Genomic DNA, 12,050 nt, shown 5'->3' on the forward strand with positions numbered 1-12,050 from the left:
CCTGCCATGCACCTTGTTAGCACAGTTGGGGATGCCTGGTGATCAAGATAGCCGTTTGTCCGTCCCCTCCGGGCTTTAACCTGATTGCACGAGATTTCTATTCTGCAGGTGTTACTGACTTACCCACATGCTATTACTGCCTGTTCTGTCCTGCCTCAGGTATCAATCTTCCCTAAAGTAAGTCCTTAGGCCACTCTTAGTCCTAAAGGCTTGATGGAGGCAGGAAACCCTAGATATTCCCAGGAAGACAGATTAGTGCCAGCTTCCAGAGAAGAAGGTAGCAGAGCAGGTCAGAAGGGGACTTCAGGGGAACCCAGGCTGGACCAGTTCGTTCTGGGAGAGGAGAGCAAAGCCCAGCTCTGAGGTCTGGATTTAGTCTGGGCTATAGATCTCAGACATGATTTGAAATCCAAGCATGTGGGCAAGGTCCAAGCCAGGCTGAAGGGTGTGCGGTCCACTCTCTGCTCAGTTTACCTCCAGGAAGCCTTTCCTGACTCCCTCCAGATGAGCTATGTGCCCCTTCCTGGTGCTCTGAAGACCCACTGTGCTTATGTGATGGTAGCACTTGCCACACTGTAAGGAAGTCATTTGCTTGTCTGTTTCCTTCCTAGAGTACAAGCTCCCTGAAGGCAGGAATTGACTTTCTCATCACTGTGTCCTGGGCTCCCCCTAGAGGCTGACACAGTCTACCATAAAGCCGTCCTAGAAAGGAGGAGCCTATTGTCAGAGTGGAAGCAGGATGGAGGAAGTAGGATTTTAGCTGGAGATGAGAGAAGATGAGGGAGGGCTGCAGCCTAAATGTCATCTCAGGGAGGCATTTCCTGACTCTCAAACTAGGTTAGTTCTCATGTATGCATTCTTACTGCACACTTCTTTTCCTTCCTTAGTACTTATCATACTGTAATTAAATTGTTATTTAGTAATTGTTTCTTCACTTGACTTCCAGGATACCAATATCTGATTTTCCTCCTACTTCATTGCCTGCCTATTTTCAGTCTCCTTTGCTGGTTCCTCATCTTCTCAACTTTCAATGCTGGGGTAGTCCTGGACTTGGTCACCCTCTTCTCTTACCTTTCCACACTCACTCCATGGAGATATCATCCAGTCTGAAGGCTTTAAATACTATCTAGAAACAGCAGAAAGCACTGGTTGTTGAAGCTAAGTGGTGAGTACATGGAGGATTATTGTACTATTCTATTTTTGTATGTGTTTGAAATTTTCTATTAAAAAGAAACTTAAAAAAGGCATCCATATGTTGATTCTCAGATCTCTCACTTGAATTCCAAACTCAAATACCCAAATGCCAGCTTGACCTTTCCTCTTTAATGCCTAATGGCATCTCAAGGTTCATTAGTCTAAAGCTGAGCTCCTGATTGTCGCCCCCGTCCCAGACCTGCTCTTTCAGCAGTCTCCTCATGTCAGAACATGTTAACTGCATCCTTGCATCTGCTCAGGCAAAAACCTTACAGTCATCTTTGACTCCTCTATTTTTACCCCATATCCAATCAGTCAGCAAATCTTGCTCCCACCCTTGTCCAAACCACCATCATCTGTCTTCTTGATTACTGCAGTAGCCTCCTAGGTTGTCTTCCTTTTTCTATCTTTATTGCCCTATAGTCTATTGTCAATCCAGTGGCCTGGCAATGTAGGCCAGATTTCATCAGTCTCTACGCCACTCACGGTCAGCCACAGGACTTCCACCGGCCTACAAAGCCCTACACAATCTAGCCCACTCTGATCTTATTTCATGCTACTCCCACTTCACTCCCAGCCACTCTGGCCTTTGTGCAAGTCCTACAACACACCAGGCAAGTTCCTACCCCAGGGCCTTTGCATTTACTTATCTCTACCTGTCATACACTCTGCCAGCTGTCTTCACAACTCACCTGAGACCTGCTTCAGGTCTTGGATCAAATATCACCTTCTCAGACTCTCTCAGCTTATCCTTTTAACAATTGCAACATCCTCTCAAAAATTCTCTATTTCCGCCTCTTGCTTTGTGTTTCTCTATAGGCATTATTATCACCTAATATACTATACATTTTACTTATAGTATTTCTGTCTATCTCCTTTCACCAGAATGTAAGTGCCATGATGGCCGAAAGTTTTGTCTGTTTTGTATGCTGCTGTATGTATCACTAACACCTAGAACAGTGTCTGGTACATAAGAGCACCCAATAAATATTTGTTGAAGATATTGTCTTTCTTCTACACTAGATTATAATCTCTGAGGACAAAAAGAGTTTGACCAATTATCATTGTATCCAGGGTACTAGGCATAGGGCAGTGTTTAACAGATATTTGTTGAGTAAGTGAATTGATTAATGAAAAGGACAATTTATGAGAGGAAATGGTGTGAGAGCAATGATATAGAGGTGAGAAAGAACAGGAATATTTAGTGGGGGAAAAAGACCAGTCTGATTGTTATGGAAGGTTCATTTTAGGGCAATAGTAGACAGTAAATTCGGAGGGGTAAGTTGGAATCAAGTTGTAGAGTTCATTGCTAGATTTAAAAGGTCGTTTTTAGAGCATCTTGTAGGCTATGATAATGACCAAAGCACCGCTGTACGAATATTGATCTGGTAGTGTATCCAGGATGAAACTGACAGTAGGGAGAGCAGTTAGGAGGCTAGGACAACAGTCAGCGTGATATGAAAATCCTTAACTGGGATGCTTCAAGACTGTGGGAGCTGAAAGAAGGGACAAATGAAATAGTTATTTATAAAAATTAATAAGACTTTTTGGCCTGAGTTTGGGGAAAATAATGAGTACACAGTCCAGGGATGTTTGGCTTTCGAGCATCATTACCTTGGAAATAGTCGTAACATTAACATAGGGAAACGAAGAGGAACAACCAGTTTGGGGGCAAGATCATGAGTTCAGATCTTAGAGTGTGGTTTTGAGGCAATGGGAGACTGGCATGTGGGTGATACTTAACTGATTCTAAAGCATAGTTGTGACAGCTGAAGCCATGGGTATAGATTAGATCTCTGAACAAGAGAGGAGAGAGCACAGCAGGAGGTTAAAGAGCAAACCCTGCAGAATATCCATAGTCAGGAGGTGAACAAAGGAAGAGGAGCCAGCAAGGGAGACAGAAAACTTACCGGGGTGGAGGAGGAGACCAGAGTATTGCAGAGGTGCAGAAATGAAAAGACTTGAAACTAGTGGAGTTGAACTTGAAACTAGTGGAGTTGAACAGAAAGAAGATCTGAACTCATGCCCCTAAACTGGTTGTTCCTCTGGGTTTATTATGACTATTTGCAAGATAATGATGCCCAAAACCCAAACATCACTGGATTATGGACTCATTATTTAAGGTCCAAAATCTCTCCCCACAATGAAGCCTGAAATTTTTCACTTCATTTAGTCACAATGCCTGAAATTCTACCAGTTATTCCTTTTGTGTTATTAAGAATTAAGTGCGTGAGGTATTATAGTCTTTCTTATTATAAGCTAAATTAGTGTTTTAATTGAATTGTTTTCCACCTAACCCTTAAGGATGAGATCATTTTATGGAGATAATAATTTTTATTAGAAATTTTGAAAGAGAGGAAGTGAGAAAGGTAATTTTGGAGTTCTGACTGCTTGGGGTTACTTTGGGGATATTTTGAATACTAGCGAGCAGCATGAGGGCACTGAGTAGGGGAACAAGAAAATGGGGCTCTAAAGGCTGAGAGAAGGATGCAGAAAGAGGATGCAAGGATACCAAGGACAATTTGCAAATTTTCCTTTAGGGAAAATCCTGATTTTTCCCTTTCTCCCAGAGACAAAATGAAAAGCAACTTCTCTCTTTACAATATTGGGAAGGGACAGGATAGACAGGATGATGATGATGATGATGATGATGATGATGATGGTCATATGATGATGATGACAAATAATAGAGCATATACCATGTGTCAAGCACTGTTCAAATGAAATATTTAATCCTTTTTACAACACTATTATCTCCATTTCACAGGTGAGGTAGGTATGCCCTGTTAGCTTATCTTTATGTCTGCAGAGTCTGGGGTTGCAGATCAGAGAGGACAGGGGTATAAAGCAAACTTTTTAGCTGATAGCCCTTTACCTCTTGTCCCAAGATGTCTGCCCTGGGGAAGACAGGCAAATTAACTAGGCCAACGGTGTTTTTTGGTCACATGTAGTACATATGCCTTCAACTAGGGGGAGAGATAAAGAGAGACATTACCTAACAAATATTTAATCCTTTACAACACTATTATCTCCATTTCACAGGTGAGGTAGGTATGCCCTGTTAGCTTATCTTTATGTCTGCAGAGTCTGGGGTTGCAGATCAGAGAGGACAGGGGTATAAAGCAAACTTTTTAGCTGATAGCCCTTTACCTCTTGTCCCAAGATGTCTGCCCTGGGGAAGACAGGCAAATTAACTAGGCCAACGGTGTTTTTTGGTCACATGTAGTACATATGCCTTCAACTAGGGGGAGAGATAAAGAGAGACATTACCTAACATCACCCATAAAAGGAGATGAATGTCAACTACAGCTTTGGTCTGTCTCTAACCTAGATTTTAAAGACAGCTGGTATGAATGAGAAGCAGTCATGGTATAGACACCGAACTTGGAGTCAGAAGACTTAGGTCTAGACTTCACTGGTTGACCTTGAGCAGGTCAATCATTCTCTCTGGGCTGCACTTCCCTCAATTATAAAATGAAAATAATGGTTTAAATTTAAGTCCCTGAGGTCCCTTCCAACTCGAAAACTCCACAATTCTAGAATCTGGTGGTTGGGTATGACAAATTGTGATCTCTCTCTCCTACTGCATATGTTTGAAAGCGTGATATTTTGGGTATAAATATGCTAATGTCTGCTGTCTGTATGTGTGTACTCCAGCTATATGACTAAAACTTTAGTTATTTGTGGGTAAATAAGGGACGCTTCTTGGTTTTCTTGAGGAGAGACCAAATGGCTCTGTGAGGCAGTAAACTAGAAGATCCCTCTGACTCAAGGTATGGCGGGAGGGCGAATGATTCCAGAAAAGGTTTTAGTCTGTAATCATTCTTCAGCATAGTTATTATTTTCTCTATTATTTTTACAACCAAACCTAATTTAGTCTTGACACCAACCCTGGGAAATGACACAGGTTTTTACAGAAGAGGAGAATGAGACTCAGAGATTAAGTGACTTGTCCCAGATCGCACAGCTTGTTAGAGCCAGAGCGGGAACTCAGATCTAGGGCTTCTGATTCCTGGCTTGTGTGTTCTTCCTAGTTCTGTGCTGGGTGTTAGAAGAGACCTTGTACATAGGAAACTGAATCGCAGGGGGTCTGTTTCTAGGTGAAGGCAAAGTGGAGACTCGCCTCTGGCCAAAGGATGCCAGTCCTTTTGCCTGCTCTATTTGCATCTCTGCAGCACTGGCTACGGTGTCATTTCAGTCAGAGCAGAGGCTCAGAAACTTAAAGATAATGGCTATTTCAAGAGCCATGAACTATAATTAGAATTCATTAGAATGTCAGAGGGCAATGATAAGAAGTAATAATATTCTGGAGCTTTTGGCAAGATGTGAAAGATGTTTACTAATTCTTCTCGGCACCTAATTTGCCCTTTTTCTCAGGGTTCACTTCTATAAAGCAGGGATGTGATCATACCACCTCTCAGGTTGTTATGAGGATCAAAGGAGATAATTAAGTAAAAGTCCTTCTGAAAAGGCATATAAAGGTTTGCTGGTTCATTCAATCAACCAACATTTATTGAGCACCTACAATACTGCAGGAACTGTGTCAGGAACTGGAGGAAGGCTAAGAGAAACAAGAAACGAGGAGTTCAGAATCACCATTACCATCTCTCCCACTGCCCTCTTCCTGTTTACACCATATGTCTCTTGTCTAGGACCACATAAGGGAAGATGGGCTCTGTAGTCTTGTCCAATGTCTTAGGGAATTCGTGCTTAGGCCCAACCTCTGGGCCTGCATTGGACCAGCAGAGGGCTCCCTCTGCTGTAGCCCATTCAACAAATCATTACTTCACTTACTGTAAACCGGGCATGGTTCTAGGTACTACAAATACAATGATGAACAAAAAGACAAAGTCCCTGCCCTTTGGAGTTCCCTGTCTGCCGGGGAAGGCAGACCTTAAACAAATCAACCCACAAATAAACATATATTCACGAATTATCATGAGGACGTTATGAGGTGGGGAGAAAGAAGTGGAACTCCATTTAGAAGCCTTCTCTGAGCAGGCACAAAGCTAAGATCCTCAAAGGATGTTAAGTCCTGGGAAGGAGTCTTCCAGGCAGAGGGAGCAGAGTGGCCAAAGGCCCTTGAAATGTGAAGGAACACAGTGTCTTCAAAGAACTGATAGGAAACAGTGTGGCCGAGACCAGAGCAAGAAAGACAGTGGTACTCGACTGACGGAGTGAGAGGCAGGGGCCGCACCACCTTGAGCCTGCAGACGGAGGTAAGGAATTCACTGTAAGTGCACTGCGCTTCTAAAGCGTTCTCTCTTCACAGTGCTAGTGAAGAAACAACTTCTGCTAGTTCTGTCATCCCATGATGGTGATGAAAGGTTGGAGATTAGTTAGAGAAATTTGGCATAATACAAACCACCAAAAAAATCGTCAGCTTTCATTCCTTCACTTTAAGTGATTGACCCCTAAACTCATCTGACCCAGAACCTATGAACTAGGTGGGTGACGCCAAAGGTTTTTATCCCTACCTCCTGCCCTGATCACAGAACTATAGAAATAAATTAGTTAATTCAGTGGTCATTGTGCCTGCTGTATATGGACTCCTTAGTTGGTTTGCTCAGATGGCTCACATCTCCTGGGGTGGAGTATTGATTTACCACTTAAAACCTAGAAGGGGAGGTAAATGTGCACGAATAACTGTAATAAAGAAAAGAGAGTGATAAAAGCCACCAGAGGGGTAACAGAAATATTATTGAATTAATAAAGCTCTTTCAATTACATGTTATAGGGGTCACTGAGTGCTCCTCTCTAAAGAAAACCATCACGAAAGTGGTAAATTTTAACTGGTGCAAACACTACCTCCTGTAGCATATCACAGGAAGTGAGGCCAGATAGAGGGAGGTGCTTTCACGTCCTGCAGAAGGGATGGAAATAGATACTTTGGGTAACTTTCTGGGAAGAAAGTTAGCAATAAGGATCAAGAGGCTTGAAAAACTTCCTTTGACCCAATAATTCCACTTCCAGGAATCTAACCCGAAGAGAAAAAAGGATATTAATTTAAAGGTTTAAAAATAAGAATTTTTATTATAAGGTTACTATACTATCAATGGTTAGCAACAACTTCACTATCCAATCTGGATTATATATAATTACATTATGGTACATCCTCATGATGGAAAAGTACTTAAAGGAAAATTTTGAAGAACAAAAATTCTTTTGGAAATGTTCAAGATGTTGTTTCAAAGGAACGTGCAAATTAATAATTACAATATAATCAGATAAATGCTTTAACAGAGCAAGTGGGAACAACATGGGGAATGACAGAGGAGTCCCAGGAATACTGACAGTTGAGGTGGGTCTTAAAGGACGTGAAAGAGTTTCCAAGCGGAAGGGAAAGAAAAGACCGACCAGATATCCCTAAATTCTGAAAAAGAACACTGGCAAGGTAATACACCTCCTGAGAAAGGCGTGCAGCAACCACACCTTTCACAAAGCCACAAGGAGTTTTGCAAGCCCATTATCTTTCCTTAAGTGAGTCGATGAGCTAGGACAGTGACCAGAATAGGTGATCGCCTTCCGCTGGAGTAGCAGGGATTCTGACGGAGGCTGTACCCGCAAAAAGGCTGGAAAAGATGCCAGGATGCCCTGGCCTGCTGTCGCTCGGCAGATCCCTACGCTCAGGCTTCCGGCGTGCAAAATAAGTCCCAGGGCCCACGTAGCTTTACCTCCCAGAACTTCCAGCGGCGCCAATAAACGACTCGGAGTGTTGACGCAGTGCGCAAGCGCAGTGGGCCACAGGACCCCGGCTGTGTGAAGTTTTACACCCTGATGGAGGTCGTGTAAGGCCTATGTGCTGAAGAGAGGGACTCCAAGGTAGATCCGCAGCGCGGGTAGGGAGTCTTCATAGCCAGGAGGGACCTGGGGAGCCAGAGCATTCGCTACTGAACTTGTTGCCTTGGTTCTAGTGCGCCATAGCCTCCCAAGCTCTCCCTGCTCTCTGGGGTCTTGCTCCCTGTTGCCCTGCTGGTTGGTCCCCACAGATACCCCCTTTTTGCTTCCTTCTTCATCCTTCTGTTAACCCTACTGCCCTATCTCTGAAGAGCAGGGGGTGGGATGGGTTGAGAGAGGAGGCCAGGAGAAGAACAAAGTCTCAGGCCTAGCTGCAAGCACTTTTTTCTGGCCTGGCTTTTGGACACCTGATTTATCTTAGGCAGCCCAGGGTTAGGTCCGAATTGTTTCTCCCTTGAGAATTGATTATCTCAGCGATTCCTGACCCCAACCAGTGGGCTGGGGCCCGCACTGGTCTCTCAATCCCAACAATGAGTTTGGACGAGACCAGGGCTGTTTACTTAAGGGGCTAGTAGTTCTGGACAAAATCAATCTCTTCCCATGTTGAGACCTCCCCTTGCTTATGTCTCTCTAGTATGTGGGGTGTCCCAAGGTCTGCATAGCTCAAGGACATTGGAAAGTGTGAGATATTTCCTCCCTAAAATTTGAATTTGAATGTCTTTTCTGGTTACCGGATCTCTTCTGCCAGTCACAGATCCCACTCACTGTCTTATACCTGTCCTTTTTGTAGTCATTTACCAGCCTACCCCCTGAAGGCAATGAGTTTCTTGTTACTGGAGGTTCACTTCTTTATGGCCTCACGTGTGGAAGTTCTCACAAATGCTGCTTCTCCTCTGACCCAGATCATGTCTCATGTGGACGAAGCAGCCCGCCGGTTGTCCAAAAGTGGGACAACCCTCTATACAGTGCTGGAGCTTAAGAAGGATGCCTCACCTGAAGACATCAAAAAGTCCTACAGGTTCAGACTTCAGCCCCGTATTAAACCCTGAAGCCCACCCCCTTAAACTCTTTTCTTTCTGTCTTGCTTTCTGGCCCATTTTTAAATCCTCAAGCCTTCACTTTAGGGCCAGATGGGGCAATCGTCCTCTTCACTGTGGCATGGGAAGGAATTTAGATTTGGGCTACTTGCCTCCATTCTTTTTACCACATCTTATGCATTCCTTCTTCGCTATCTAGAGACCTATTCCTGTCATTCATCTTAACTCTCCCTCCCTAGCCACTCCCCATTCTCTCCCCACCCTCCTTTTGGGTATTGCCTGGGTAGGAAACTGGCCTTGAAGTATCATCCAGACAAGAATCCAGGGGACGCTCAAGCAGCAGAAATATTCAAAGAGATCAACACAGCCCACTCCATACTGAGTGACCCTAAGAAGCGGAAAATCTACAACCAGCATGGCTCATTGGGAATATATATATATGATCACTTTGGCGAAGAAGGCGTCAGATACTATTTTATGATGAATAGTTGTTGGTTCAAGGTACACAGTTCTTCCTAGTCTCTTAAGAATAAGGAAGGAGGGTTGACCCTCCGCATCTAAGACACCTTACCCTCCTCTCTTAGGACAAATGCTTCTGTTGTCTCACTTTTTTGGGTGCTGGGATTGAGGGAGGGGAGCTTGAACAGGAACATGTAAGAACTGCAGGATTGAGTCTGTTCTTTCCTACCTTTTAGACACTCGTCGTCCTGTGTGCTCTGCTCACCTGTTGCTGCTGCTGCTGCTGCTGCTGCTTTTGCTGTGGAACCCTTAAGCCACCATCTGAGGAGGTAGTAAGGAGAAAATACCAGCAGAATGTCCAGACTCAGCCTTCAAGGTCAGGTGAGAACCACAGACAGGGACTGAGGTAAGAGCTAGATTAACAAAGAAAGAAATGGTTAGGGATGAAACTTGGAACCCCTAAATATGAGAGTCTCAAGTCAGTATTGCGACAAAGTGAAGAAAGAGGAGCTACTCAGTGTCTAAGGAGCTTATGCCACAAACCAACAGTTTGAATGTAATGTTGGCCTCTCATGACCGATAAGCTAAGGAATGGGGTGAGATTTAAGGCATAGAATGGGTGGGGGAGTGTACCTAGAAAAGGCAATATTTGAAGACAAGTTAGATGATGCAGCCCATTGCATTTACTCAAAAGGAAGATGAAGTGTCTGAGATTATCCCCACTCCAACTAAAGAGGGAATTGACTGCAGTTCACAGCAGTGCCACCTAGTGATGCTAATGTGTAACTGCAAGGTCATGGTTTTCTCACCAATAGGCTAAAAAATTGTTACTACACATTTATATATATGTTTTTCAAATTCCATCATAGGAAATAAAGAACATTTTGTGGAAGAAGATAATCATAGTGAAGATGATCATTAAAATATTAAGAGAGTGAGGTATGAAAATAAATGTAGCAATAATTAAAGGATAAGAAAAGAAAATATACTGACTTCAGATAAGTCATTAGTGGAAAGTTTATATCCTTATAGTATGGACAACAGGTGTTTATATTCTTATCTATAGGGGGTTTGCTTTACATTCTGGGTACTCAGTTCTTCTAATAAGATGCCAACTTCTTTTGCCCCAAGGTGCTAACTCAGTAAAGGTGCTTTCTGCTGCCCAGTCCACTGGACGTGTTGAAGAGAGAAGCAAGTAGCCCCATCCTGGCATTGACCCTGATTTGCCCTTCTTCTTGTAAGAATCCCAGTTTCAGAAGTATTGATGGCGACCATCTCAGTGAGGGTGTCGTCTCTGCCCTTGATGGTGTCATTGACCCCGGTGATAGAGGGTTAACCAGCTACTCTTCTTTTTAACTCCAGTCACAATTTTAATCTGTTAGAAAACAGACCTTTCATCCCTACCCTTAAGAGGTCTTAGGCAGTGGAGACAGACTTTCCTCAAGCATCCTTTTTCCTATGCCTTTCTTGGGATTTGAACCAATGTCACCTGGGTAGGGTCCCTGAGTCACTTGTGCTTTCTCCACCAAGAGCCTAATAACTGAGCAAGGTTGAACCTGTTCAAGAGCTGTGGGACCAGCTAACCCTCCTTTATTGCTACTCTGTACCAGGAGCTCTTAGCATCGGCCTCATTTCTAAGCCGGTATACCTTCCTGGGCTGGTCTCATCTTCTTCTGGTGCCCGTACACTTGGCATTGCCAGCCTCATTCCGTGTCACCACCAGTCAACTCAGGAAAAGTATGGATGCATTTGAGGCTTAGGGGTCGTCCTCCCACCTTTGGGTTCTCCCTAGACTGCAAATACCAGCGTAGTACCCATTAGCATGGGTCCTGTGGGTTGACTGAATTTCACACATCGATGCCTGTTTGCCTCCATCCTTTTACCACATCTTAGGCAGGCTGGTCACTATATATCTTGTTTTAAAAACAGGGGCACGAAACATACGATAGGGAAAAGATTGTACTTTTGCGGACCCTTTCCCCACTCATGCCCCTTCACACTGCTTTTTTGGTATCCTCTCCACACCATTTATTTCCTGTCCACCCAGGGTCAGAGCCTAGTAACTCCTCACACTTCCCTCTCCTGACTGGGAGAAGGGCTAAGGAATGTCAGTAAATAAAAGAGCTTTTGTCCAGTCTCAGTGCATATGTGGGGCTCAAAAAAAGAAAAATTATGCCTGGGATACAGAAAAAGGCCTAGGAGAAAAACCGATGCTTGCTTCTGAGACCAGGCCGCCTTGCAGAGTGGGAGTTCAGGACAATCGTGGCGTTGGGACACAGGCTTCCTGGAGCCTTGTGATTATGTCTTTGTCAGTGCTCTAAAATTTCCCTGGAGACCAATTCCCCTGGTGCTCAAAATAGGTCCCTGGCATTCAGGTCCTTTCTGCCCAGCTCAGCTTCTCTCCATTTCCTAACAAATCTAAAGTCCTTGGAGTGGCTCCAGTGATATATTCGTGGACCAGAATCCCACACTTTCTCGGGGGCATGCTCATGCGGTCATTCCTGGCCCTGGCACCACTGCCAGCTCTAGCCCCCTGAGCTGCTTCTCCTTGGGTGATACAAGAAAGTTGGGTGAGAACAAAAGTGGCCCAGAAGTGCTGGACCAAAGCTTCTCAGGTCGCTG

General features: G+C 44.1%; 1 protein-coding gene across 1 annotated transcript; it reads left to right on the forward strand.

The window, feature by feature from the left end:
* The first annotated feature begins 8,837 nt into the window (after nt 1–8,837).
* DNAJC5G (DnaJ heat shock protein family (Hsp40) member C5 gamma) lies at nt 8,838–9,838 on the forward strand. Its single transcript, XM_006910432.1, has 3 exons — nt 8,838–8,950; nt 9,209–9,470; nt 9,665–9,838. The coding sequence occupies exons 1-3, from the start codon at nt 8,838–8,840 to the stop codon at nt 9,836–9,838; spliced, it is 549 nt and encodes a 182-aa protein (XP_006910494.1).
* The last annotated feature ends 2,212 nt before the right edge of the window (nt 9,839–12,050 follow it).

The sequence above is a fragment of the Pteropus alecto genome, unplaced genomic scaffold, assembly GCF_000325575.1.
Source record: "Pteropus alecto unplaced genomic scaffold, ASM32557v1 scaffold61, whole genome shotgun sequence".
NCBI lineage: Eukaryota > Metazoa > Chordata > Mammalia > Chiroptera > Pteropodidae > Pteropus > Pteropus alecto.

Bases quoted from the DNA above. Each gene is read 5' to 3' on its own strand.
- DNAJC5G (XM_006910432.1), top strand. From the start codon at position 8,838: ATGTCTCATGTGGACGAAGCAGCCCGCCGGTTGTCCAAAAGTGGGACA. The intron at 8,951-9,208 runs GTTCAGACTTCA...CTCCCTCCCTAG, and splicing joins GACATCAAAAAGTCCTACAG to CCACTCCCCATTCTCTCCCC. The intron at 9,471-9,664 runs GTACACAGTTCT...CCTACCTTTTAG, and splicing joins TGAATAGTTGTTGGTTCAAG to ACACTCGTCGTCCTGTGTGC.